Below are 24,786 nucleotides of genomic sequence, written 5' to 3' on the forward strand. Positions count from 1 at the left end.
TTGCAACACTGGTGGTGGTAGTGCTAGCGATTAACAAATAAAAATAGTAACAATAATAAAAACCAGATGAATTACTTCATTCTGTAGACATCAACCTTTTTCCTAGTGTATGCGTCTGCCTAATAACATCAGCATGAAAGCAAGCTGCAGATTGTGGTTGGATTTAGACAGTTTTAAATCTAAGGCTTTCTCCAGTGCTCACCATCACTGCTGCCACACTCATACGATGCCAAGAGTGGTAAAGTCTACACGAAGAGCTGCTTATCAGTAGGATGTATTTATAAAATGGGGGTTGGGTAGAAAGGTTAACAAAGACAGCTAAAAATAGTCCTATAAGCAAACAAGTTTGCATAAGCCAACAGTTCATTAAAAAGTCAATACTTTCACATCATGACTCTTGAGAAATATTCAAGTAATGTGTCACACAATTTGGGAGAATGTAGCCTCTTGTCTAAGAGTTGGCTACACACTTGCTCTTTTTATCTTTTCTAGATTCTAATAGGGAAAGTATCCGGGTAGTTCTATGGGGCTGCACCTAAGGGTCTAAAGGGCACAAGCATTTTGTATAAAGTTGCCATGTAGTAGCCACAGGTATGTACCCTAATCAGCACCCAATGCTCCAGACATCAAGACACTGAAAACTGAACCACCCATAACTGCTCTTGCAGGCCAATAGGAAACTTTCCCCCAGTGAAAGCAGTCTCAACTAAGTCACAATGTCAAGGCAGCAGGATCCCAAAAGCAGTTTAATCTGCTCTGCCTTTTAAATGCTAAACAAGCATAACAGATTGTGAATTTACACTTCTCTCCCAATCCCAAGGGGGGTCAAAAAAAAAAAAGACAAAAATCTTGAGAGTGTGAAGACCTCACTCCAAAATTCCCCTGTGTGCCTGTTACTGCTTTTCTGGTTGTACATTATCAGGTAGGCTGGCAACTGCTCAGGAAAGCCAAAGACTGGTAAGTTTAACCCTTTCTTTCACTCCGGAGCAACACTGTCCACGGAAATACAATGGGAGCTGCAGAAGTCAGCCACTTGTGTAACTTTACATTTTTCAGGAGCCACCTTTCAGAGGGTAAACATACACAGTCAAAATACTATCAACATGCAATGATTATTAAAAAAAAACTAGTGATGAGATAGCTTATATGCTGTTTTCACCCTAGTATGTATTTCACACTTACAGCACAGGGCATCGGACCAGCCATATGTCAAGAGCCCAAGGCCCATGAGTGACTACTGGCTACCATATTAGACAGAGCAGCTCTCCAGATCAAAAACTGATGTCTTCAATTTTTTAGGTTGCTTCTCTGATGGACACAATGGTAAAACAGATCAACCAACTCAGACCAGGCAAGTCGCTAGACAAGGGACCTAGTAGTATCTTGGATGGGGGAACACATCCCATTTCAAAATAGCATCTAGGTCTCTACAGATTTTATGTTTTATATCAAGCACAGACATTGTTAGTTACACATTACTCCACAGAGAAGTATTTGGTGTTTTCATCTTCGCTTTAAATAAGAGCCCCCAAAACTTTGGTCCCTGGACAAACCTCTTTTCAGGAGAGAGTGTATCCTGTCCCTTCTCCCAGAATGAATGGTCAGACATGCCCCCCACTGACACCCCACATCTCCCACAAGTCTGGGACACCCCATTGCACATGGTCTGTGTGTACTCGGCAGGCGGGAGAGATGAGATGCAGAGATGACCGGGGTTGGAGATGCTGCAGCCATGGGTGAGACAGAAAGATGACCTGATCTTACCCACATTACCTACCTCTCAGGCTTACGGATGACCAAGGGCAATAACAGAGACAGAGCTCTTAGCCAACTGTAAAGCGCTACACAATTCTAGTTATTATTATTGAGAAAGGACACCATTCCTCACCTGAAAGAGCAGATAGAAGAAAGAAAACAAAATAGTAACTTGACACAGAGAGATGCTGAGCTGGGCGGGGGGTGTGGAACCCACGAAAACACGGGTTGTTCTTGGCGGACCCGTTCTCTTGAAGGGTTCATAGAGGCTGGAGGAACCTCTATCACTTTTGCTTCGAAATCGTGGGAGGCACCTAACAGTAAGAGTGCCAGCTCAGAGTCCAAGCCCCCAGCCTTGGTCCAGCACCCGCGGCCTCTCCAACCCGCGGCCTGTCCTCGTCCCCAAAAACGGCGTAACTCAGGATAATGGTTCCAAGCAGACTTCTTTCCAGGGTTTAAATGTGGCCTAAGACTGCGGCGCCAGCGCGGGGTACTGGCGCCTTCCCGGAGCAAAAGTCACCGAGTCCCGGGGAGTCTGGCTCCAGGCTTCTCGCCGGCGCGAACGCCTCAGTGTTGGCTCCGGTGCTGCCCTGTCTCCTTCTCCAACAAAAACAGAGGCTCGCCGGGCCGCCGGAGTCTCCCTGTACCTGTCCAACCGCCTCTTCATGCTGCGAACTGCTCTGGGCAGGCGGCGTTTTTACGAGGTCCGAGGGGAGTCACCCACACAAAGGCGCCTTGTGCTTCTGCGCTCCCGGGTGGGCACCCGGGCCTCCGGGCACCGCACCCGGGTAGGGCAGGGCGGGCGCCCCGGCCCGATATCCGCGCCCCCAACCCTCATCCTCCATTCAGAGGCCACCCGTACCCCCCGGGTTTAAAGATGAGGCTCCCCTCGGCTGGCCACAACCCTCACCCCCGAAAGCGGGCACCAGAGTGACAGGGGCAGAGAAGTTTGCAGGCTCACCGCGCTGTGCTCTCAAAGCTTCTCGCGGGCAAAGGGGCTGAGCGCCACCCCCCACCCCGGATCCCAGCTCCCCGCCGGCCCGATCCCCCGGGCTGGAGACGCCGGGGTACCCCCAGGCTCGCTCACCTCTAGTCCAGTCCACCACTTGCTTGGGGCTCCACTTGGTCACCGGTTCCATCTTGGAGGGCCGGGAACCCAGCGGAGCTGGAGTCGGCGGTGAAGTCCTGCTGCCCTCCCGGGAGGGCGCGCCCCGCGGCCGGTCCCCGCGCCCGAGCGCCCTGTCAAGGCTGCATGGCCGCCGCCGTCAGCGGGGCATCCCAGCGCGGCGCGGCCCGGGCGGCGCGGCCCGCTCCCCGGCGCACGGGACAGCGGGGCGGCTCCTCCTCCGGCTGCCACCGTCCGGCTGCAGCTCCTCCTCCTCGTCCCCCGCGGCCGCCGCCGCCGCCGGGACTCCAGACACAGCTGCCGCTCCTAGGCTACGGCCGCTGCGGGAACACGGGGCAGGGAGTCCAGATTCCCCCGGGCTCAGTTCCGAGCGCGGGACCTTTCCTCCGCCCCTCTGCGCCCCCGGGCCGGGACCGCTGCCTCCGGTTCTCTGGCCGCGCGCTCGGCTCCCAGTCCAGCTCCTCCTCTGGGCGGCTGAGCTCTCCGAGGTCCCCGATCCTCGTGCGCTGGCGTCCCGAGCCTTCCCGCCCGCAGGTCCCACCTCCTGCTCCTCCCGGGAGGGCCGCACCGGGGCGGGGAGGAGCGCAGAGCCAGCGCGCTCGGGTTACAAAGTTCCAGCTCCCGGTGGTGAGCGCGGAATAAAAGAGGGGGCGGGGCCGGACACCCGGCGAAACTCGTGGGAGGGGGCGGGGCTGCCCCGGTCGGCCGACTCCGGTTACTTTCGCCCTGGAAACCTGCGTTCGCTCACCCGGAGAGGTCCCTGCCGACTTTCCTTTTAAGGGGGCGCATTGTAGATGCGCTTGCATCCTGGAGAGCCCGTTGGGCTTGGGGGAGGCCAGGGTCTTATTTAGTACCTGTTCAGTTTGTCTGACTGTGAGCAGCAACACAATGAAAAATAATAAAGTCAAAAACTAAAGTTCAGATCTCCGTGTTTCAGTGTTTTGCGTCAATATTGCTCTGCGATCCCGACCTCCTCCTTTCACATTTCTTTGGGAAAAAATATTTTATTTATATCTTGGATGACATTGTGGCAATTTAACTCACTGCTCTTCTGTAAATTTATTTAAGTATGGTTGATCTGCTGCTGCTGCTGCTGCTGCTGCTAAGTCGCTTCAGTCGTGTCCAACTCTGTGCGACCCCATAGACGGCAGCACACCAGGCTCCCCCGTCCCTGGGATTCTCCAGGCAAGAATACTGGAGTGGGTTGCCATTTCCTTCTCCAATGCATGAAAGTGAAAAGTGAAAGTGAAGTCGCTCAGTCGTGTCCGACTCTTGGCGACCCCATGGACTGCAGCCCACCATGCTCCTCCATCCATGGGACTTTGCAGGCAAGAGTACTGGAGTGGGGTACCATTGCCTTCTCTACCATGTGTTAATTTCTGCTGTGTGGTGCCATGGTAAAGAACATGCCTGCCAATACAGGAGACACAGGAGACTCTGGTTCAATTCCTGGGTGGGGAAGAGTCTCTGGAGGAGTAAATGGCAACCCACTCCAGTATTCTTGCCTGAAAAATTCCATGGACAGAGGAGTCTCGCTAGGTATAGTCCATGGGGTTGTACATTCTTTTTCATATTCTTTTCCACTATAGTTAATCCCAGGACGTTGAATATAGATCTCTGTGCTACACAGTAGACTCTTGCTTACCCCTTCTATGTATAATAGTTTGCATCTGCTAACCCCAAACTCCCAGTCTATTCCTCTTTCACCTCCTCACACCTGGGCAACCATAAGTCTCTGTCTGTAACTCCTCTTTTAACGCTGTTGCAATATTTCAACTTCGCAACTAAAATGAATCATAATAACCTGGTAGCGTTTAGCGTTCTATATTGCTGTATTGTAATACTCATCTTTGCGAAGCGAGCTAATGCTCATTTGAATTAGTCATCAATCGTAATGGGAAAGTTGTTAGCCAGCTCTTTAAAAAAAAAAAAAAAAGCCTGTGCACAGTTTCAGCGACTGACAGAGGGCCCTTTTACTTTCACGGACTCTGTCTGAGGCCAGAGTTAACCCGGAACTGGAAGTCCTAAATTGGAATATCTACCTCTCCTCCGGAACTGGAAGTCCTAAATTGGAATATCTACCTCTCCTCCCTCAAGTCCCACTGCACCGCCCCCCACCCCAGTCCCTGTGTTCTCCACCTCCCACTCACAGAGATTCTTTGGCATTTAGTGATTCTTACCTTCAATTGCATTATTCATTCACGTCTTCCCCTTGGAGACTGGTAACTCCTTGTGGGGAAGGGGGGCAGAACTTACCTGATATTATATAGAGCTTTTCTCCTCTCCCTCTTCCTATCACTTGGCTGGTGGCACCTAGCAGGTGCTGGTGTTTATCCATTCACTTAATATGTATCTGTGAATGCCTCCTCGGTGCCAACCAGCCACTGCATTCATGAACTATCTGTTGAATTGGTGACATGTACTATTTATACAGGTCTGCTTTAATGCACATGTTGGAAGGATGACTAACAGAAAGCCTATGCTTCTGTTGTATGGTATGATGAGCTGGAGTCCCCAAGAAGAAAAAACATATTTGGAAAAGTGAAACATCAGACCCACCTTCCATGCAACTTACCTATAGGACAGAGAAGCCATAACAACACCGATATGCAGTTATCAAATATAGTGATTTTTGTTGTTGTTGTTTGAGCAAGAGTTACCGGTAGACCAGGAAACTTGGTAAAGGCAATGACAAAATTCCAGATCGAGTAGTTGTCTTTCAAAAAAAAATGACTTTTTAAAATTAATAACATCAGTTATTAACCATCTTTTCTTTATGGCAACAGATAAGGAGGCTCTCAACATTTGTCACTGAATTCACTGGAAAATGTAACCAATCTTATCCACAGCTTTATTTACAGTAATCACTGAATTTTGTGACTTCTTTTAGTCATGATTAGCATGACCACACAATTTATCTCCAAACCAAGATATTCCTGAATCTGAAAGGGGATTTATCAGTACTTAAGATGGAATAACATGAATTAACTAAGCCATATGGTCCCTGTAATTATGAAGAAAACGTCAAATGATTTTACCATAGCGTCCTACTTGTTCTTTTCACAGTGTTTTCAAACTCATTTGCATTTGTCACTACCAGAGAGTTAAAAGCTAAAATTCTGAGAGTCAAACAAGAGTTTGCAAAATTTCATCCCACACATTATCTGTGTGTTGATGATAAATACATCATTGCTGAAAAGGAAGGCCATGTGAAGATCTCTAACCCGGAAGACCAATTAACTACCTAAATGAATTAGCGTTCTGTTTACACTTCAAGTCCTGAAGGCTAATTACTATTTAAATAAGGCCTTCTACCTTAATTACAGCTGTTAGCATGTGAAAGTTTGAGGGAGGCCTGCCTTTCTATCTGAAATGCAGACTTGAAGATGTCCAGTCACTAATGGCAGATAATAAAGGCAGAATCTCAGGTAAATAACTTTGGAAATTAAAGTGGATACAAAACGATCATTTATAAATGTGCCAATTTTTCTTCTCTGCTTGCTATAATCTTCACCATTCTATTACACTGTGCTTGCATGCACATTACCAAACAGCAGCCAGGCTAGATTCTTGAGAAGTAGAATTTCTCACCGGCAGCTTGATGTTTACCGCAATCCCTGACACAGAACAAAGAGCTAAATAGATCCTTTTTTTAATTGAATTTGTAGAACTGATACTAGAGCCCAGGCTCCCTAGATTTCTCTTTTCAGCGCCTTTATTTTTCTGCCTTGGGGTCGCCTTACACACATAGGTCATTTATGCAGTCAATGAGATATTTACTCTGTATTAGTAAAGCACAAAACTAGGCACAGAAACAAATGCCAAGTAGCCTTTGTCAGTTCAGTTCAGTCGCTCAGTCGTGTCTGACTCTTTGCGACCCCATGGACTGCAGGCTTCCCTGTCCAGGCTTCCTTGTCCATCATCCACTCCCGGACCTTGCTCAGACTCATGTACATTGAGTCAGTGATGCCATCCAACCATCCCATCCTCTGTTGTCCCCTTCTCCTCCTACCTTCAATCTTTCCCAGCATCAGGGTCTTTTCCAATGAGTCAGTTCTTCACAGCCTTTGTAGAATAAAGATATCATGTGATTTTCAGAGGGGGGAGTTTCTTCTCTAATCTTTAATCAGAGGAAAGTACCCTGCTTGACCCAAAGAGTTCTAAGGATCAATACGATATGAACATTTTTGAGCTAGTCCATACATTATTAATTTTTTGAGAACTAGAGATGAAACAATTTGTGTTAGTAGTTATTACCATAATTTAGTTGATAAACACAAGAGAAGCAAAATAAGCAACCTGTAAGCAAATTAATCTGTAAAGACCCAGGCCCCTCCCCCAATCCAAAGCAATGCTTTCCAGAATGAGAGACAAAAAGTAATAAAGTGAGCTTCTCCAGTCTACTCTATGTCACAATTTACGATCCTTCTTTTGATTCATTTTTTCCTATCACATTGGTTTTTTTTTATTATTTTCAGAACATTTGAAATTACTTAATATTCTCTGCACATATAATTGTCTCATTATATCTCTTATGTTATCTTTCATCTTGAGAGATCCCAAACCATTCTTCAAAATGCTGCCTGGGAAGTATTCTACTTGGTTTGCATTGAGCATTCTTATCTGTGGCATGACCTCACTGCAAAGTCATTGGTTAAGTAAATTATCCAAGCTGTTGATGATCTTGTCTGTCAGTCAGTTCCATTTGGTCTGAACTTCACACCACAATCATGCAGTTACCCTCCTAAATATTCCGAGTTTCCTATCAGATATTTCAAGTAGGAAAGTCCTCCAACTTTTTTTGTTTTGTGTTTTTAGTTCTCACAAGGGCTGCCCTACTTATCCATATTCTTCTGATCAGTTACATTAACTCCTCCTACAGTAGGAAAGTTGATATTTGGCTTTCTTTTACTGAGCCCTATTTGTAACTCAGATCAATTTTGATTAGATAAATGTTCAGAAACCTCATCTTTTGAAATCAGAGTTGCAGAAATTGGTGACATTTTTCTAACACAAAAGAGAAGTGTTGACACTGTTAAATCCTCTTTTCCAGGACTTAGAGCTGTATTTTGAAAGAATTGTTACAAGAGGCCATACTCAGAAAAAAAGTTCTTTATGTGCAACTATTAAATTAGCCATTAGGGGAGCTTGCTATAGACCAAGAAGAAACACTCAATCTTACACATTCCCCCACAAAATTTATGCTACTTTTCCTTCCAGCTCTCAAGCCGCCAAGAGTCCAGAAGGGAACCAAATGCCATTTGTATTAGTTGCTCTTACAGTTTCCATTTAACTTTGTGAGACTCATCATCTCTGAACATGAAAATACAATGCCAAGAGTTTCAGATCCAGTGATTTCTGTTTCAAACACAAGTTCCCTCTTGATGATAACAGACAAAAGCTTAGGGTGAAAAAATACTTTTGTTTGTCATAATAAAGCTTAAAAATAAAACTATAATTAAACAAACCAAGTAAAAACATTTCTTTATATTTTTTAAATTGAGGTATAGTTGATTTACAATGTTTCAGGAATACAGCAAAGTGATTCAATTGTATGCACATATGTATGTATCTATATATTCTTTTCCAGATTCTTTTCCATTTTAGCTTATTATAAGATATTGAATATAATTCCCTGTGCTATATAGTCGGTCCTTATTGGTTTATATACAGTAATGTGTATACTAGTATGTATACTATATACTATATACAGTGTGTATACTATATAGTACATGTGTATAGTAGACCCATTTTATATATAGCAGTGTGTATCTATTAATCTATTCCTAATTTATGCCTCTCCCCACCCCTCTTTCCCTTTGGATAACCATAGTTTGTCTTCTATGTCTCTGAGTCTCTTCTGCTTTGTAAATAAGTTAATTTGTGTCATTCTTTTAGATTCCACATATTAGTGATATCATGTGGTATGTTTCTTTCTCTGTCTGATTTATTTCACTTAGTATGATAATCTCTAGGTCTGTCCATCTTGCTATAAATGGCATTATTTCATTCTTTTTTACTGCTGTACAATATTTATTGTACATATATACCACATCTTCTTTGTCCATTCATCTGTCAATGGGCGTTTATGTGGCTTCCTTGTCTTGGCTATCATAAACACTGCTGCTAAGAACATTGGGGTGCATATATCTTTCCTATTAATGTTTTGTCTTTTCTGGATATATGCCCGGGAATGGGATTGCTGGATCCCACTGGTAACTCTATTTTAGTTTTTCAGGGATCCTCCATATTGTTCTCCATAGCAAACCAAGTAAACTTTTAATGTTAGATATAAAACACAGATTTGAGAATCATAAACACACTATGCCACAATTTCACAAAAATCTCTAAAGTGTTAACAGGAAGGACATACAAGTAATTGTTTACTTACTATCTTATGTTTTCCTAAGTTGACTTTGGCATAACAGCGATATTTTATAATGTCATTTTACATCAAATAGAAATGTAAATCCAAGTGCTCAGACTATAATTAAGCAGCTTTAATGAACTTTGAGTTCATTAAAGAAGTTTGCTGTTTCATTATATAGCTACAATTGCACACCAAAGAGGAAAATTTCTTCTAGTTGTAACCTATCAGAATATTTAAATTCTTCAGGCTCTGCTATTCAACACACCCAGATTTTCACTAAACACACGTTTATGCCTTCTATTCGGGATCTTTTTTGAGGATCTGTAATGGGACCCTATCCCTTAATTTTCCACAACCAGGCCTTGTATTTGGAAATACTGTAGTCATTGGGCATGGAGGAAAGGTAGAAATAAAAGGAACATGTTAGAAAAGCAGGAAGTGTTTCAGGCTACTTCAGCATCAAAAGGGAAAGGATGAAAATTAATACCAATCAGTGTTTTCCTGGAGGGAATCAGATGATTCCACAGGATTTTAAGAGCACTCCCAAAGATCTAATTGAACAGGAAAACTCACACTTGCTGCCAAAAAGTCAGCAAAATGGTTGTTAAACCCACAACCAGCTCACAAATGCTAGCAACAATAATTGTTTTACAGTAATCATTTTACAGTATGCATGCCACTCTGGGGAAAAAAAAGAACCTCCCAGATCAAATCTATTTTTCCATTTGAGTTCCGTATAAGTTTTGCTTCGAGTTACAAAGGAATGAGGTTGTATTTGTTCATTTTTCATGTTCTTTCCCTTCTTCTGGGTTTGGTTCCAGTGAAAGAGCTGTGGGGTGGGGGTGGGGGCTGATTCCAGAAGCTAAAGGAACCTCAGTTTAAGGGCCAACAGAAAGCCCTTTGCTGCTCGAGCTTGTGATGCCTGGGTCCTGGAAAATCCTTGGTGCTTGTAGGAAAGAAACAAAGGAAGGACCCGCATAACACCAGAGAGGCCTCACCTCTGTCCTGCTCCAAATAATGTCCACTGTGGACGCCAGCTAGGTGGAGCAAGAGATAAGAACAGGAGAAATACGATGCTGGCCTCATGTGTGAGGACCCAGGCAACACGGTCAGGAGGCAGGGTTTGCCTGCCGTCTGCATCGCCTCTGCTTCCAAGGCCACCTCCTCCCACCGTGTGCCCATGTCCTGTGGTTAAAATAACCTCATCTCTACTAAGGTGCTGGCCCAGGATGGTCTTATTCTTAGTGAATCCATATCTTGAAGGGAAATTCTTTGAGATCCTAACTGACTTGATCACCCCAGTCCTGAAGCAGTCTATAAGCCACCCTGTAACCTTGAGCAAGCCAGCTTCTCTGGGCTTATGTATTGAAGATTTAGGTCTAAAGGAACTTTGGGGATACTTCTAGCTTCTAAATTCTCTTTTCTCGGACTTCCCTGTGGCCCACCTTCCCATGCGGGGAACCCAGGTTTGATCTCTGGTCTGGGAACTAAGATCCCACTTGCCGTGGGGCAACAAATCCATGCACCACAACAGAGGAGCTTCCATGGCACAGTGAAGAGCCAGCACAGAAGAAGAGATGAGAGGGACCCCTGGACCGACCAGTGCCCACATGCCCCTGCATGTCCGGGTGCAGCATCTACCTCCCGCCACCGTCATCACCATGCCCAAGAGAAAGGTTGAAAGTAATGCTACAGGAGATTAAAGCCAAGGTGAAAGACGAACACAGAGAAGATCTGCAAGGTTATCTGCTAAACCTGTTCCTCCAAAGCCAGAACCCAAGCCTGCAAAGGCCCCTGCAAAGGAGGGAGAGAAGGGACCCAAAGGGAAAAAGAGGAAAGCTGATGCTGGCAGGGATGAGAATAACCCTGCAGAAGATGGAGTTGACAAAACAGACCAGGCACATAAAGCTGAAGGTGCTGGAGATGCCAAGTGAAGGGTGTGCATTTTTGTTAACTGTGTACTTCCGGTGACTGTACAACTGGAAATACGATTTTTTATGAAGTTTTATAAAAATGCAGAATTTTTTCAAGCTATGTTGTTAGCACAAAGATCACTTCATTATTGTTTTGGGGGTTGTGGGGGTGGGGGAAGGATACATGTCACTAACGGAGCATCTCCAAGGCTGGGTTGACATGGGGGGAGAAACATCTTTCCCGTCTAGCTTTGAGAGACTTCTTGATTCCCAGGAAGGAGGGATTCCCTGATGTTGGCACACATTAGCCACCTTGGCACATGCGCCTGGTGGTATGGAAAAGCTAGAGTTAGCTGTTATGTCCTCTTCTTCCGCTCTACTTCAGCGCAGACTCGACTCCCCTAACCCCAGAGACCTGTGGAACCTGACCCCCCCCAAAATTGGTTGCCAGTATGTCAGGCAATTTGGACTTTCCAGTGTCAGCACTGAGATGGCATTCCTCGAAAGAGCAGGGGTTCCTTTTTTAGACTGTGGCTCCTCGGATTGATACCTCCCCCATTTTCATTCCCGTTTCCTGAAAGGCAGGGTCAGCTTGTGAAAAGCTGTTAAACAACATGCGAAATGTGAACTGTCAGCCCTCACTCTACACTTTCCCTGTTCAGAGCATCGCACAAAGACTTCACTGGGTTTTATAGTGGCTTTCTGATTTTGGTGGTCCATTGAAAAAGGGAGTTTGAAAGTTGTATGCTGTTAACGATTGCCCATGTCCTGCCTGAAATACCATGATTTTTTATGAAAAGTATCTTTAATAGAGCTAGATACAGTTTGGCTTGGGAAAAAAAAAAGGCCCAGAGCAGACAAAAAAAAATTTTTTTTAATTTTGTTTAAATCATCAGAATTCTCTTTCCTAATGCTGCAGTATCAATTAGTCGGCAGATGAGAGGGAGGGCAGTTTGGCATGAGGAACCTGACACCCTGTTTCCTGGCTTCTATAAATCTGGACGACTCATCGTGATTGTGTAAACTGACTTGCTGACACTGAGTTTCAAAATAAGATATGAAGTAGTGATAAGAGGAGAAACAGAGGAGATTCAGTATTCTGTACATTGTTTATAGATTTTAACTCAGAGTGGAGATAGAAAAGTGAAAGAGGAGAGTGAAAAAGTTGGCTTAAAACTCAACATTCAGAAAACTAAGATCATGGCATCCAGTCGCATCACTTCATGGCAAATAGGTGGGTAAACAATGGAAACAATAAGAGACTTTATCTTTGGGGCTCCAAAATCACTGCAGATGGTGACTGCAGTCATGAAATTAAAACACGCTTGCTCCTTGGAAGAAAAGCTATGACCAACCTCAGTTCAGTTCAGTTCAGTCGCTCTGTCATGCTTGACCCTTTGCGACCCCATGAATCGCAGCACGCCAGGCCTCCCTGTCCATCACCAACTCCCAGAGTTCACTCAAACTCACGTCCATCAAGTCAGTGATGCCATCCAGCCATCTCATTCTCTGTCGTTCCCTTCTTCTCTTGCCCCCAATCCCTCCCAGCATCAGAGTATTTTCCAATGAGTAAACTCTTCGCATGAGCTGGCCAAAGTACTGGAGTTTCAGCTTTAGCATCATTCCTTCCAAAGAAATCCCAGGACTGATCTCCTTTAGAATGGACTGGTTAGATCTCCTTGCAGTCCAAGGGACTCTCAAGAGTCTTCTCCAACACCACAGTTCAAAAGCATCAATTCTTCGGCACTCAGCTTTCTATATAGTCCAACTCTCACATCCATACATGACCACTGGAAAAACCATAGCCTTGACTAGATGGACCTTTGTTGGCAAAGTAATATCTCTGCTTTTGAATATGCTATCTAGGTTAGTCATAACTTTCCTTCCAAGGAGTAAGCGTCGTTTAATTTCATGGCTGCAGTCAACATCTGCAGTGATCTTGGAGCCCAAAAAAATAAAATCTGACACTGTTTCCACTGTTCCCCCATCTATTTCCCATGAAGTGATGGGACCAGATGCCATGATCTTCGTTTTCTGAATGTTGAGCTTTAAGCCAACTTTTTCACTCTCCTCTTTTCCCTTTCATCAAGAGACTTTTGAGTTCCTCTTCACTTTCTGCCATAAGGGTGGTGTCATCTGTATATCTGAGGTTATTGATATTTCTCCTGGCAATCTTGATTCTAGCTTGTGCTTCTTCCAGTCCAGAGTTTCTCATGATGTACTCTGCGTATAAGTTAAATAAGCAGGGTGACACTATACAGCCTTGATGACAGCATATTAAAAAGCAAAGACATTACTTTGCCAACAAAGGTCTGTCTAGACAAGGCTATGGTTTTTCCAGTGGTCGTGCATGGATGTGAGAGTTGGACTATAAAGAAAGCTGAGCGCCAAAGAATTGATGCTTTTTGGTGGTGTTGGAGAAGACTCTTGAGAGTCCCTTGGATTGCTAGGAGATCCAACCAGTCCATCCTAAAGGAAATCAGTCCTAAATATTCATTGGAAGGACTGATGCTGAAGCTGCAACTCCAATACTTTGGCAACCTGATGCAAAGAACTGACTCACTAGAAAAGACCCTGATGCTGGGAAAGATTGAAGGTGGGAAGAGAAGGGGATGACAGAGGAGGAGATGGTTGTATGGCATCACTGACTCAATGGACATGAGTTTGAGTAAGCTCCGAGAATTGGTGATGGACAGGGAAGCCTGGGGTGCTGCAGTCCATGGGGTCACAGAGTCAGATATGACTGAGCAACTGAACTGACTGACTGGAGATATGCTGTTTGTCAGGATGAAGTTTGTGAGAAGCTATCAAAAATGTAATGATACAAATCATGCTTTTCTTGTTAAATTAGGGTCTCACTTGTGCAAGTATCAAAATAAAATAAATATTAAATGCACAGAAAAGTACTTACTACTATCAGATGCCCACTCTGGCCTCACCTTGAGGGTCTGGCTCCCCATGAAATAAATCACCTGGTGTGAAGGGAGTTACCCCAGTTTCATTTAGGACCCAAACTGCTGCCTTACTTCCTGCCCATTCACCCTATCTTCTTCCCAGCCCAGGAGGTCCCACAGGCAAACACTGTTTGAATTATGATTTCAATGGAATTTTTTTTTTTTTACAATTCCTATTCTATTTAATTCTGTGGCTCTTGTTTCTTTTTCTTTCTCCCTCTCGGATGAAAACATATCCACACAATAGCCTCTAATTAAATTACTGTTTTATAAAATGTAAAAATCCAAAAATCAGTGGTTGGGTTTCTTCAGGAAAAAAGTGATGTACTGGAAGTTTCTAGAACTAGCTCTGACCACATCCCTTCACCAAGTAATGATTCATGAAATCATTCCATCTCTCTGGGGTCAGAATCAAACCCCCTACAAAGTCTCTCCCAGCTCTGGGTCATCATGAATTTAACCATTGCAACACTGTATAACGTTATTTAAAAACAAACATAAGTACTACATCTGAGGATTGCTTCATCTAATTCAAAAGAACCCTGGATCCAACTATGGCTTTATTCAGCACTTGTTTCCCGGCCCCCCACCCCCAAGGAACCATCTAACCTGAGTGAGAAGTCAGGGTTCTTTTGGGGGGGGTGGGCAGGAGGCTATGCCAAGTCTTGGTTACTTTGCACGGGTTTTCTCTAGCTGCAGTGCATGGGCTTTTCATTGTGATGGCTTCTCTTGTTGTGGAGCACGGGCTCTAGGCATGCAAGCTTCAGTAGTTGTGGCTCATGGGCTCTAGAGCTCAAGCTCAGCAGTTGTGGCACACGGGCTTGGTTGCTCCACGGCATGTGGGATCTTAGTTCCCCGACCAGGATTCCAACTGGTGTCCCCTGCATTGCAAGGCATATTCTTAACTACTGAACCACCCAGGGAGCTCCCCCAACCCTTAATATGGTTCATCATTTTGCTCTCAGGGCTTTCCAGGTGTCGAAAGTGGTAAAAAACCCGCCTGCCAATGCAGGAGAGGTCAGAGGTGCAGTTTCGATTCCTGGATAGGAAAGACCCCCTGCAAGAGGGCATGGCCACGCACTCCAGTATTCTTGTCTGAAAAATCCCATGGACAGAGGAGCCTGGAGGGCTACAGTCCATAGGGTTGCAAAGAGTTGGACACAACCGAAGTGACTTAGCATGCCTACATATGTAAACTAGTATGTTTTTCTGAAACAAATAGCTTCCATCCTTCTCTACAATTAGAAATGTCTCAGATATTCAAGACAGTAAACTCCCACCAATACAGGGGGAGAAAAACTGCCTCTTTTGTCCCCCCTCTCCTCAGCACCTGACTCCATCAGTAGCTTTTTCTATCTGGGGCAGGATCTAGAAGTAGGGATGAAATCTTCACATAAATGATAAAGTCTGAAATGTGATCATCTTTTATTTGTTTTTCTCCTTCTGATGGCACTTGTTTCTGCCGTTATTTGTTGTAAAAGTGGGAAGAATTCAAAGAATGGTGCTATTTTCAGTTACTAATTAATCCACTAAGAAACTTAAGAGCATTCTTCCCTTCTGAGAAAAGGAGGCTTTAAACAGTTAACAAGAGTCTTTTATCTTTAAAGGTCCAAAGGCTAAATCATTGTGCATCTCCAATAGAGCTGCTGTACTTTTAAAGACTCACTAAAGGCTTCCCAGGAAGACTGCCCAAAGGGGAAGTCCAGTCACAGAGAAAAGTTAAGCTTGACGAATTCCAAATTTATCATTTCAAGTCATTAAGAGATAAGCCCTGGAACTGTCGCCACACACGGGCCACAAAGGGGTGCCTCTCATCTGTTCCAATCAAAATACAAATATTATACCACGTAGCCAGAGAATTACCCATGCTTCTCTATATGTTATTTGCATCCTCTGAGCAACCATACACAATCTCTCACCAGGTTTCTAAGCTAAAGTGTTCAGTTCAGTTCAGTTCAGTCGCTCAGTCGTGTCCGACTCTTTGCGACCCCATGAATCGCAGCACGCCAGGCCTCCCTGTTCATCACCAACTCCCAGAGTTGACTCAAACTCACGTCCATCGAGTCGGTGATGCCATCCAGCCATCTCATCCTCTGTCGTCCCCTTCTCCTCCTGCCCCCAATCCCTCCCAGCATCAGAGTCTTTTCCAATGAGTCAACTCTTCACATGAGGTGGCCAAAGTCCTGGAGTTTCAGCTTTAGCATCATTCCTTCCAAAGAAATCCCAGGGCTGATCTCCTTCAGAACGGACTGGTTGGATCTCCTTGCAGTCCAAGGGACTCTCAAGAGTCTTCTCCAACACCACACTTCAAAAGCATCAATTCTTCAGCACTCAGCTTTCTTCACAGTCCAACTCTCACATCCATACATGACCACTGGAAAAACCATAGCCTTGACTAGATGGACCTTTGTTGTCAAAGTAATGTCTCTGCTTTTGAATATGCTATCTAGGTTAGTCATAACTTTCCTTCCAAGGAGCAAGCTAAAGTGTAGCTGACCACAATTTTAAATTGTCATCTCATGGTACAGCATTTATGGTTAGACAAGTTTATGTGGGTTCTATGTAGGAGTTATGTTTCCATAGACTTTATTTTTTTAATTAATTCATTTATTTGGGGCTGCTCTGGGTCTTTGCGACTACATGAGGGCTTTCTCTAGTTGTGACAATCGGGGGCTACTCTCCTGTTGCAGAGCACGTGCTCTTGATGTTCGGGTTCCATTACTTGGGGCGCACAGGTTTCGTTCCTCCGAGGCATGGCATGTGGGATCTTCCCAGACCAGGGATCACACCTGTGTCCCCTGCACTGACAGGTGGATTCTCAACCACTGTGCTAGGGAAGTCCATGTTTCATAGACTTTAGATGCCCCACCAAAAGTAACTTATTTGAGAACCAAAGGGGATTTTAGTTTACTCTTGGGCCATGCAGCTCCAGTCTTCCAGTCATTTAGACAAATCATGTTCAATACAAATGTGGAGTAATATAAATAACCTTAAATTCATCAACTAATTCCAGAAATGAAAAAAAAAAAATCTAGAGTATTTTCATCTGTGGAACCCTAGACAGTGTTGACAGCATAGTAACAAAACAGCCAAAACAGTAAGAAAAAGGTAAAGTTCAGGAAACCTAAATTTTCAATGATTTTTTTTGTCTAAAAATGATAGTAATAAACAATTTTTAAAAACCAACAGCTGCAAAATAAGGCACAACAAGGCATTATATACTGACAATGCATATTTAAAACGGCATAATTCATTGTGGAATAGCTCTGTAACATATTTAATTTGCTTAATTTGCTCTTCAATGTATCTAGGTAATTATGGTGGTTTTTTTAAAATGTACAAATTCTTAATACTACCCCTTTAAATGATAAACCCTAATTCTCCCTCCTTGAGTGAGTGACTCTCTTCTAACAGAATATGGCAGAGGTGATAATGTGTTATTTTGAGACCATGGCACTTTAAGGACATGTGGTTTCTGCCTCTTCCTCTTAGATCAGCCTCAATGGGGGATCTCCGTGTTATGACGACCCCCAAGCCCCACAGAGGGTCTACGTGGTCAGGAATTGAGGCGGCCTGCAGTCAAAGACCAGCACCAATTTGCCAGCCCTGGGAGCTTCCTTGGAAGGAGTTCTTCATGCCCAATTCACCTTCAGATAACTCCAGCCTTGGTCAGTATCTTTATCATGACCTCATGAGAGACTCTGGGCTGAACCATTACCTAAGCTAGTCCTGGATCCTGACTCATGGCAAGAGGGTAAGATAACCTTTAAATTATCAGCTAATTTAGGGTTAAGCTCTGTAGCAATAGATAACTCATACAGAATATTTGAACCATTTCTACACAGACTTCTTTCACATATACAGTGTGTAACTATCTCAAACTTTATTAATTTGCCCACTGTCAAACCCCTCTCAGCAGAATATAAGCTGCATGGAAGCAGAAAATTCTATTATGTGCTGTGCACTTACAGTGAAAAACAGTGTATGGCACAGAGTGGGTCCTCAATATATATTTCTCGAGTGCACAGTTCATTTGATGAATTTGTCATAATCTCTATCTGATGAAGAGTGCAGGATTTAAAAAAAATGTTTTCAACTGCTGTTTCATCAGTAGTAAACTTAACTGTGGGCTTCCCAATTTAGTTTGGGAAGGTGGTGCAGTGGTAAAGAATCTGCTTGCCAATGAAGCAGATGCAGGAGACATGGGTTTGATCCCTGGGTCAGGAAGATCCCCTGGAGGAGGGCATGGCAACCCACTCCAGCATTCTTGTCTAGAAAATTACATAGACAGAAGAGCCTGGGGAGGTACAGCCCATGGGGTCTCACAGAGTCAGACACGACTGAGAGACAGAACACACACACACTAAATAAATATCAGCAAAGGTGCTAAATGGTAATAATATTTATACTAAATATGGAATAACCTTTCTAATGTTCAGATAATTTTTATTTTATAGGCATAATATCTGTGAAGTCTATCTGTTGACAAAAGGAACAGGCTCAACTGGAGATAAATTCTATAATCTTTCCACATAATGTTAACCAACAAATAAGTATGAGAAGAGAGTTTAAAGAAACAAACGAAAACCAAAATAGTAACACACATGCACACCACACCCTAGAATCCAGTGTGGGAGAATGGACTAAAAGTTCTCTAGGTCATGTGATTAACTCTATTGATAACTTGAAAAGGCTGAGAGGCTGTAACATTATACAATGTGGTAAGTCTTCTCAGAACCAAAATAAATAGTACAGTGTTCATTTTCAACAATTACAAAGCAGCTGCTTTCCTGAGTTTACTACAGACTCAGATAGATCCATTGGCTTTCTCCATTTCAACAGCTTTCCTATTTGCATCTAAAGACCCATCTAGTCAATCTAATTATTTTCCACTTGTGTCCAGCTAAATCTTTCTCTATTAAATTAACTCTTTATTAAAGTTGTACAATTTCTCTGTGCTCTTCCATGGCACTCTTTGTGCCATTTTCTTTTTTTTATACTCACTAGACATAAAAGAGATGCTTAGTAAATGACTATGCTACATTTTTACCCTTCAGGTCTAAGACAGCTTTAAAAAGTCTATGCTTTATCTTATCATTAATTCATGAAGGGGGTGAGTATCTACCACCAGCCCCTACTGCTCTAAGTAATTTATTAAATGAAATAAGATTTTTTTAATTAAATAATCTTTTCTAAGAGGAAATAAAACCCACTCCCTGAAATGTTATTGTAATAGACAGGATTATCACACTAGTCTTCTGTTAGGCAATTGGAGAAATTGTATATTGATTAATTCAATTTCCTGACTGAATTATGTAACAGAAATGGAAACTATAGAAGCTTGGCAATATCAAAAATACATAAACACCACTGCAGTATTCTTGCCTGGAAAATCCCATGGACAGAGGAGCCTGGTGGGCTACAGTCCATAGGGTTGCAAAGAGTCAGACATGACTAAAGAGACTTAGCAAGCAGCAAAATGCAAATATAAGTATCTAGAAATCCTCTTTAAGATAAATAAGTAACATATAGTCATCAGTTTTTAGGTAATCTGGTATTGGCAAAAAGACATGGATTAGCAGTCTGAGGACTGGTTTGTTCAAGTACACGAGTGACTGGGCTCCGTCACTAATTGGCTATGAAGTGAAGTGGCTCAGTCTTGTCTGACTCTTTGCAACCCCATGGACTGTAGCCTACCACACTTCTCCGTCCATGGGATTTTCCAGGCAAGACTACTGGAGTGGGTTGCCATCTCCTTCTCCAGGGGATCTTCCAGACCCAGGGATCAAACCCAGGTCTCCCGCATTGTAGGCAGACGCTTTACCGTCTGAGCCACCAGCTATGGGACCCTGATAAAACCTTTACCTCTCTGCCTTTATTGACAAATAGGAATCTATCATACAAGAACCACCCTGATGATTAAATGCTAAAGGTGCTTCATAAACCATAAAGCACTGCACAAACGTCAGTCATCTCTTGCACTGGAAGCTCCAGAGCCTGGTGTGAGACCTGACACAGAGCTAGAATTCAAAATTCACAGAGCTAAATGAGTAACTGATGAGCTGTGTGATCTCAGGCAACAAAAATCTCTCCTCCTCCTCTACTTCCTCCTCCTCCTCCTTTGATATCACCGTCAGCCTTGTTCACTGCAGTACAGTCATACTGTCCTTTTTCCTGTCTTCCTAAACAGCAAGCTGCCCCCTGCCTCGGGGCCTTTGCACCTGCTGTTTCCTCTGCCTGGATCACTCTTCCCCAGCTCTTTGCATGGCCACTCCATTCTCATCAGTCAGGTCTTAAGCCAAATGTCATTTATTCAGAAGCTTTCTCTTACCACCGTGACTAATGTTCCTCTCCTATCATTCACCCAATATATATTCCTGTTTTATTTTCTCTACCTGTTGACATATTACATTGTCCTTCATATAATAAAAAAACACTCTACTAGGGAAAAAAAATACATAAACATTTCAGGAGAAAACTTTAATGCCAGGTCTTGTATGAGTTGTTCAAGCTAAAACCAAATTTTCTTACACATCTTGAAATAAACAATCTTAGAAAATAAAGAGAAAGAGAACAAACAGAGAAAAACAGTGGCATGCAAATCAGTTAGTTACATAAAAAGTAACTAAATAGTGAGATTCCTCCTTTAATAGAAAAATAACAATTGATTCTTTACTAATTATTGGTGCCAGAGGAAATAATGAAAATTGTTTTATGATCTTGTGTTGGGAAGAAGAGGGAGTGAGTTGAGGGGTGTGTAGGTAACCAGAGTGGTTCCTGGATGGGTCTGGTCAGGAGACAACCACAGCTCTCTGTTGGTCAATTATTTTGGAAATGCAAACACCAATAAACATCATGAGCCGGGTGGAAACAGCTCTCAAATAACCATAATATTAGGGGGAAGGAAAATAATGGTAAAGACAGAATAAGATGATAAAATTCAGCATCACAAGTAATCTGATGTATGAACACTACTATCTATACATAGTATAGATATGGACAGAGGAACCTGGCGGGTTAGTGTCCACGGGGTCACAAAAAGCTGGACACAACTGAACGGGCACACACACACACATTCATAAAATAGATAACTAATAAGAACCCATTGTATAGCACAGGGAACTCTACTCAATACTCTGTAATGACCTATGTGGGAAAAGACTCTTTAAAAAAGTGGATGTATGTATATGTATAGCTGATTGACTTTGCTATACAGTAGAAACTAACACACTGTAAACCAACTATACTCCAATAATATTTTTTTAAAGTAACCTGAACTTGGCCTCCTCGCCTTCCTCCCCCACCCCCTGAGTGCTGTCTTTCTCCCTCATCATCCACATTCCCAGATGCCACTGCTCAGCCTCCTGTGTGCCAGGCCCTGTGTTGGCTTGGGCACCCAGCAGTCAACCAAACAAACAAAAATCTCTGTATTCTTGGGGCTTACTCTTTAATGTGGAGGAAACAAACTAGATAAAATACATAAGAAAAAAAAATGTCTATATAGGACAATTCAATGTTATTTTTTCACATTAAACAAATACCTTTCAATGAAATTTTAAAATGGGGTGCAGGGGAAATCTGTGATAGTGACCTACATACTTACCCTTCCCACAGAATTATCTTTCCCAAAGAACTAAGAACTTCAGTATCTGTGTCCCAACCATCCTCGTCATGGGTTGAGGGCTGCTCCCCGGGGAGTGTTAGTTCCCTGGCACAGAGCAGGCTCCTTTAGCCAGAGATAACCTGCCGGCCAAGGGAGGTAGATGCTGGCAGTAGCTCATAGACCCAGCTTGCTCTGGAATGGCAAAGGCCAGAGGAAAAGGTGGGGCAGAGTTTGGTACATTTTATAATTACATATTGGAGAAGGAAATGGCAACTCACTCCGGTACTCTTGCCTGGAAAATCCCATGGACAGAGAAGCCTACCTAGTAGGCTACAGTTCGTGGGGTCACAAAGAGTTGGACACAACTGAGTAACCTCACTTTATAATTACATATGCTACATTACAGAGTACATTGTTCACAGGCACATTTCCCACTGGGCCCTGTGGTCTTCCTCTGTATAGGTCCGGGACCTTCCTCTGCTAAGAGGACTTGGCCACATGGAACCTATAGACCCTTCTGGGCCATGTTCCATGGAATCCCAGGATTTCTGTCTGATAAGGGTAAATCACGTCCTTCAAACAAAAAGCAAGATGGGATCCTAATCCCCAGTACCACAGAATGTGCCCTCATTCAGAGACTGGGTCTTTACATAGATGAGTTAAAATGATGCCATTAGATATTTACATGTTTGTTTTATTTGTTTGGCTGCGCTGTGTGGCATGCAGGATCTTAGTTCCCTTACCAGGGACTGAGCCCATGCCCTTGCAATGGAAGCACCAAGTCTTAGCTACCAGACCACAAGGAAAATACCAAAATGACATCTTTAGACTGGACTCTACTCTAATACGACTGGTGCTCTTATTTAAAAAAAAAAAAAACAGGAAATTTGAGTGCAGAAGCAAACCCAAGTAGAGCAGAGATGATGCAAAGACACCCAGGGACAAGATGGCCATCTACAAGCCAGGAGGAAGGGCTTCCCAGCCCTCAGAAGGAACCAGTTTTGCCAACATCTTGATTCAGACTCCAAGCCTCCAAAACTATGAGGCAATAAGTTTGTGTTGTGTAAGCTGCCCAGTACCCAACATACCCAAATGGTACTTTGTTATACCGCCTTTTAGTTTAGGAAAATGTGTGAAAGTCGCTCAGTTGTGTCCGACTCATTGTGACCCCATGGGCTATACAGTCCATGGAATTCTCCAAGCCAGAATACTGGAGTGGGTAGCCTTTCCCCTCTCCAGAGGATTTTCCCAACCCAGGGATCAAACCCAGGTCTCCCGCATTGCAGGCAGATTCTTTACCAGCTGAGCCACAAGGGAAGCCCTTAAGAAAATAATACCGCCTCAATAGACCGAAGTCTGTGGTCAGTGCCTGTGCAAAGCTCTTCCTCAACTCCATCTTCCCAAGTGTGGAGAGGCTGCCGGCGTGCTCCATCAAGTTGTAAAGTGGGCTATGTGTAGGGGGTGGAGATAAAGTTTGGGTATCCACATACTCACAGCGTTAGCCTGTAGGTGACAATAAAACAAAGCCAAACCCTCAGAGATTCCCCAAGCAGTTAGATTTCAGCTCTTTCTTTTTAAGGGATCTAATCACAAAACTAGATTCAAATAATAATTCTGTTCTCAATATTAATTATTATATATAATTTAAGAGCAATGGACAAAGGCAGAAACCATAATAGAAGCATTTAGGCTAAAAAAGATCTTCACGACCCAGATAATCACGATGGTATGATCACTGACCTAGAGCCAGACATCCTGGAATGTAAGTCAAGTGGGCCTTAGAAAGCATCACTACGAACAAAGCAAGTGGAGATGATGGAATTCCAGTGGAGGTATTTCAAATCCTGAAAGATGATGCTGTGAACGTGCTGCACTCAATAAGCCAGCAAATTTGGAAAACTCAGCAGTGGCCACAGGACTGGAAAAGGTCTATTTTCATTCCAATCCCAAAGAAAGGCAATGCCAAAGAATGCTCAAACTGCTGCACAATTGCACGCATGTCACACGCTAGCAAAGTAATGCTCAAAATTCTCCAAGCCAGGCTTCAGCAATACGTGAACCATGAACTTCCTGATGTTCAAGCTGGTTTTAGAAAAGGTAGAGGAACCAGAGATCAAATTGCCAACGTCCTCTGGATCATGGAAAAAGCAAGAGAGTTCCAGAAAAACATCTATTTCTGCTTTATTGACTATGCCAAAGCCTTTGACGGTGTGGATCACAACAAACTGTGGAAAATTCTGAAAGAGATGGGAATACCAGACCACCTGATCTGCCTCTTGAGAAATTTGTATGCAGGTCAGGAAGCAACAGTTAGAACTGGACATGGAACAACAGACTGGTTCCAAATAGGAAAAGGAGTACCTCAAGGCTGTATATTGTCACCCTGCTTATTTAACTTCTATGCAGAGTACATCATGAGAAACGCTGGACTGGAAGAAACACAAGCTGGAATCAAGATTGCCGGGAGAAATATCAATAACCTCAGATATGCAGATGACACCACCCTTATGGCAGAAAGTGAAGAGGAACTAAAAAGCCTCTTGATGAAAGTGAAAATGGAGAGTGAAAAAGTTGGCTTAAAGCTTAACATTCAGAAAACAAAGATCATGGCATCTGGTCCCATCACTTCATGGGAAATAGATGGGGAACAGTGGAAAGAGTGTCAGACTTTATTTTTTTGGGCCCCCAAATCACTGCAGATGGTGACTGCAGCCATGAAATTAAAAGACACTTACTCCTTGGAAGGAAAGTTATGACCAACCTAGATAGCATATTGAACAGAGACATTACTTTGCCAACAAAGGTTCGTCTAGTCAAGGCTATGGTTTTTCCAGTGGTCATGTATGGATGTGAAATGGACTGTGAAGAAGGCTGGGCACCGAAGAAGTGATGCCTTTGAACTGTGGTATTTGAGAAGACTCCTGAGAGTCCCTTGGACTGCAAGGAGATCCAACCAGTCCATTCTGAAGGAGATCAGCCCTGGGATTTCTTTGGAAGGAATGATGCTAAAGCTGAAACTCCAGTACTTTGGCCACCTCATATGAAGAGTTGCTTCATTGGAAAAG

The 24,786-nt window shown here is 43.5% G+C and overlaps 1 protein-coding gene and 1 pseudogene across 4 annotated transcripts in view; one reads left to right on the forward strand and one right to left on the reverse strand.

The window, feature by feature from the left end:
- Positions 1 to 3,420, reverse strand: part of CNKSR3 (CNKSR family member 3) — a 106,179-nt gene extending 102,759 nt beyond the window's left edge. Inside the window, exon 1 of one of the 4 annotated variants that reach the window (XM_086318418.1) lies at positions 2,843 to 3,420. Coding sequence is in view for 1 of the 4 variants with exons in the window: in XM_086318415.1 (XP_086174541.1) it covers positions 2,843 to 2,894 (52 nt within the window). In the remaining 3 variants the exon portion in view is untranslated. The remainder of the gene's footprint in view (positions 1 to 2,842) is intronic. The other 3 variants (XM_086318419.1, XM_086318417.1, XM_086318415.1) reach the window with 3 other exon arrangements.
- A 7,492-nt stretch (positions 3,421 to 10,912) lies between these two features.
- On the forward strand, positions 10,913 to 11,217 carry LOC147366365 (non-histone chromosomal protein HMG-17 pseudogene; annotated as a pseudogene).
- Positions 11,218 to 24,786: the final 13,569 nt, after the last annotated feature.

This window comes from Bos grunniens, chromosome 9 (genome assembly GCF_055505025.1).
Source record: "Bos grunniens cultivar Pamir isolate PY7600 chromosome 9, Bosgru_T2T1.0, whole genome shotgun sequence".
NCBI lineage: Eukaryota > Metazoa > Chordata > Mammalia > Artiodactyla > Bovidae > Bos > Bos grunniens.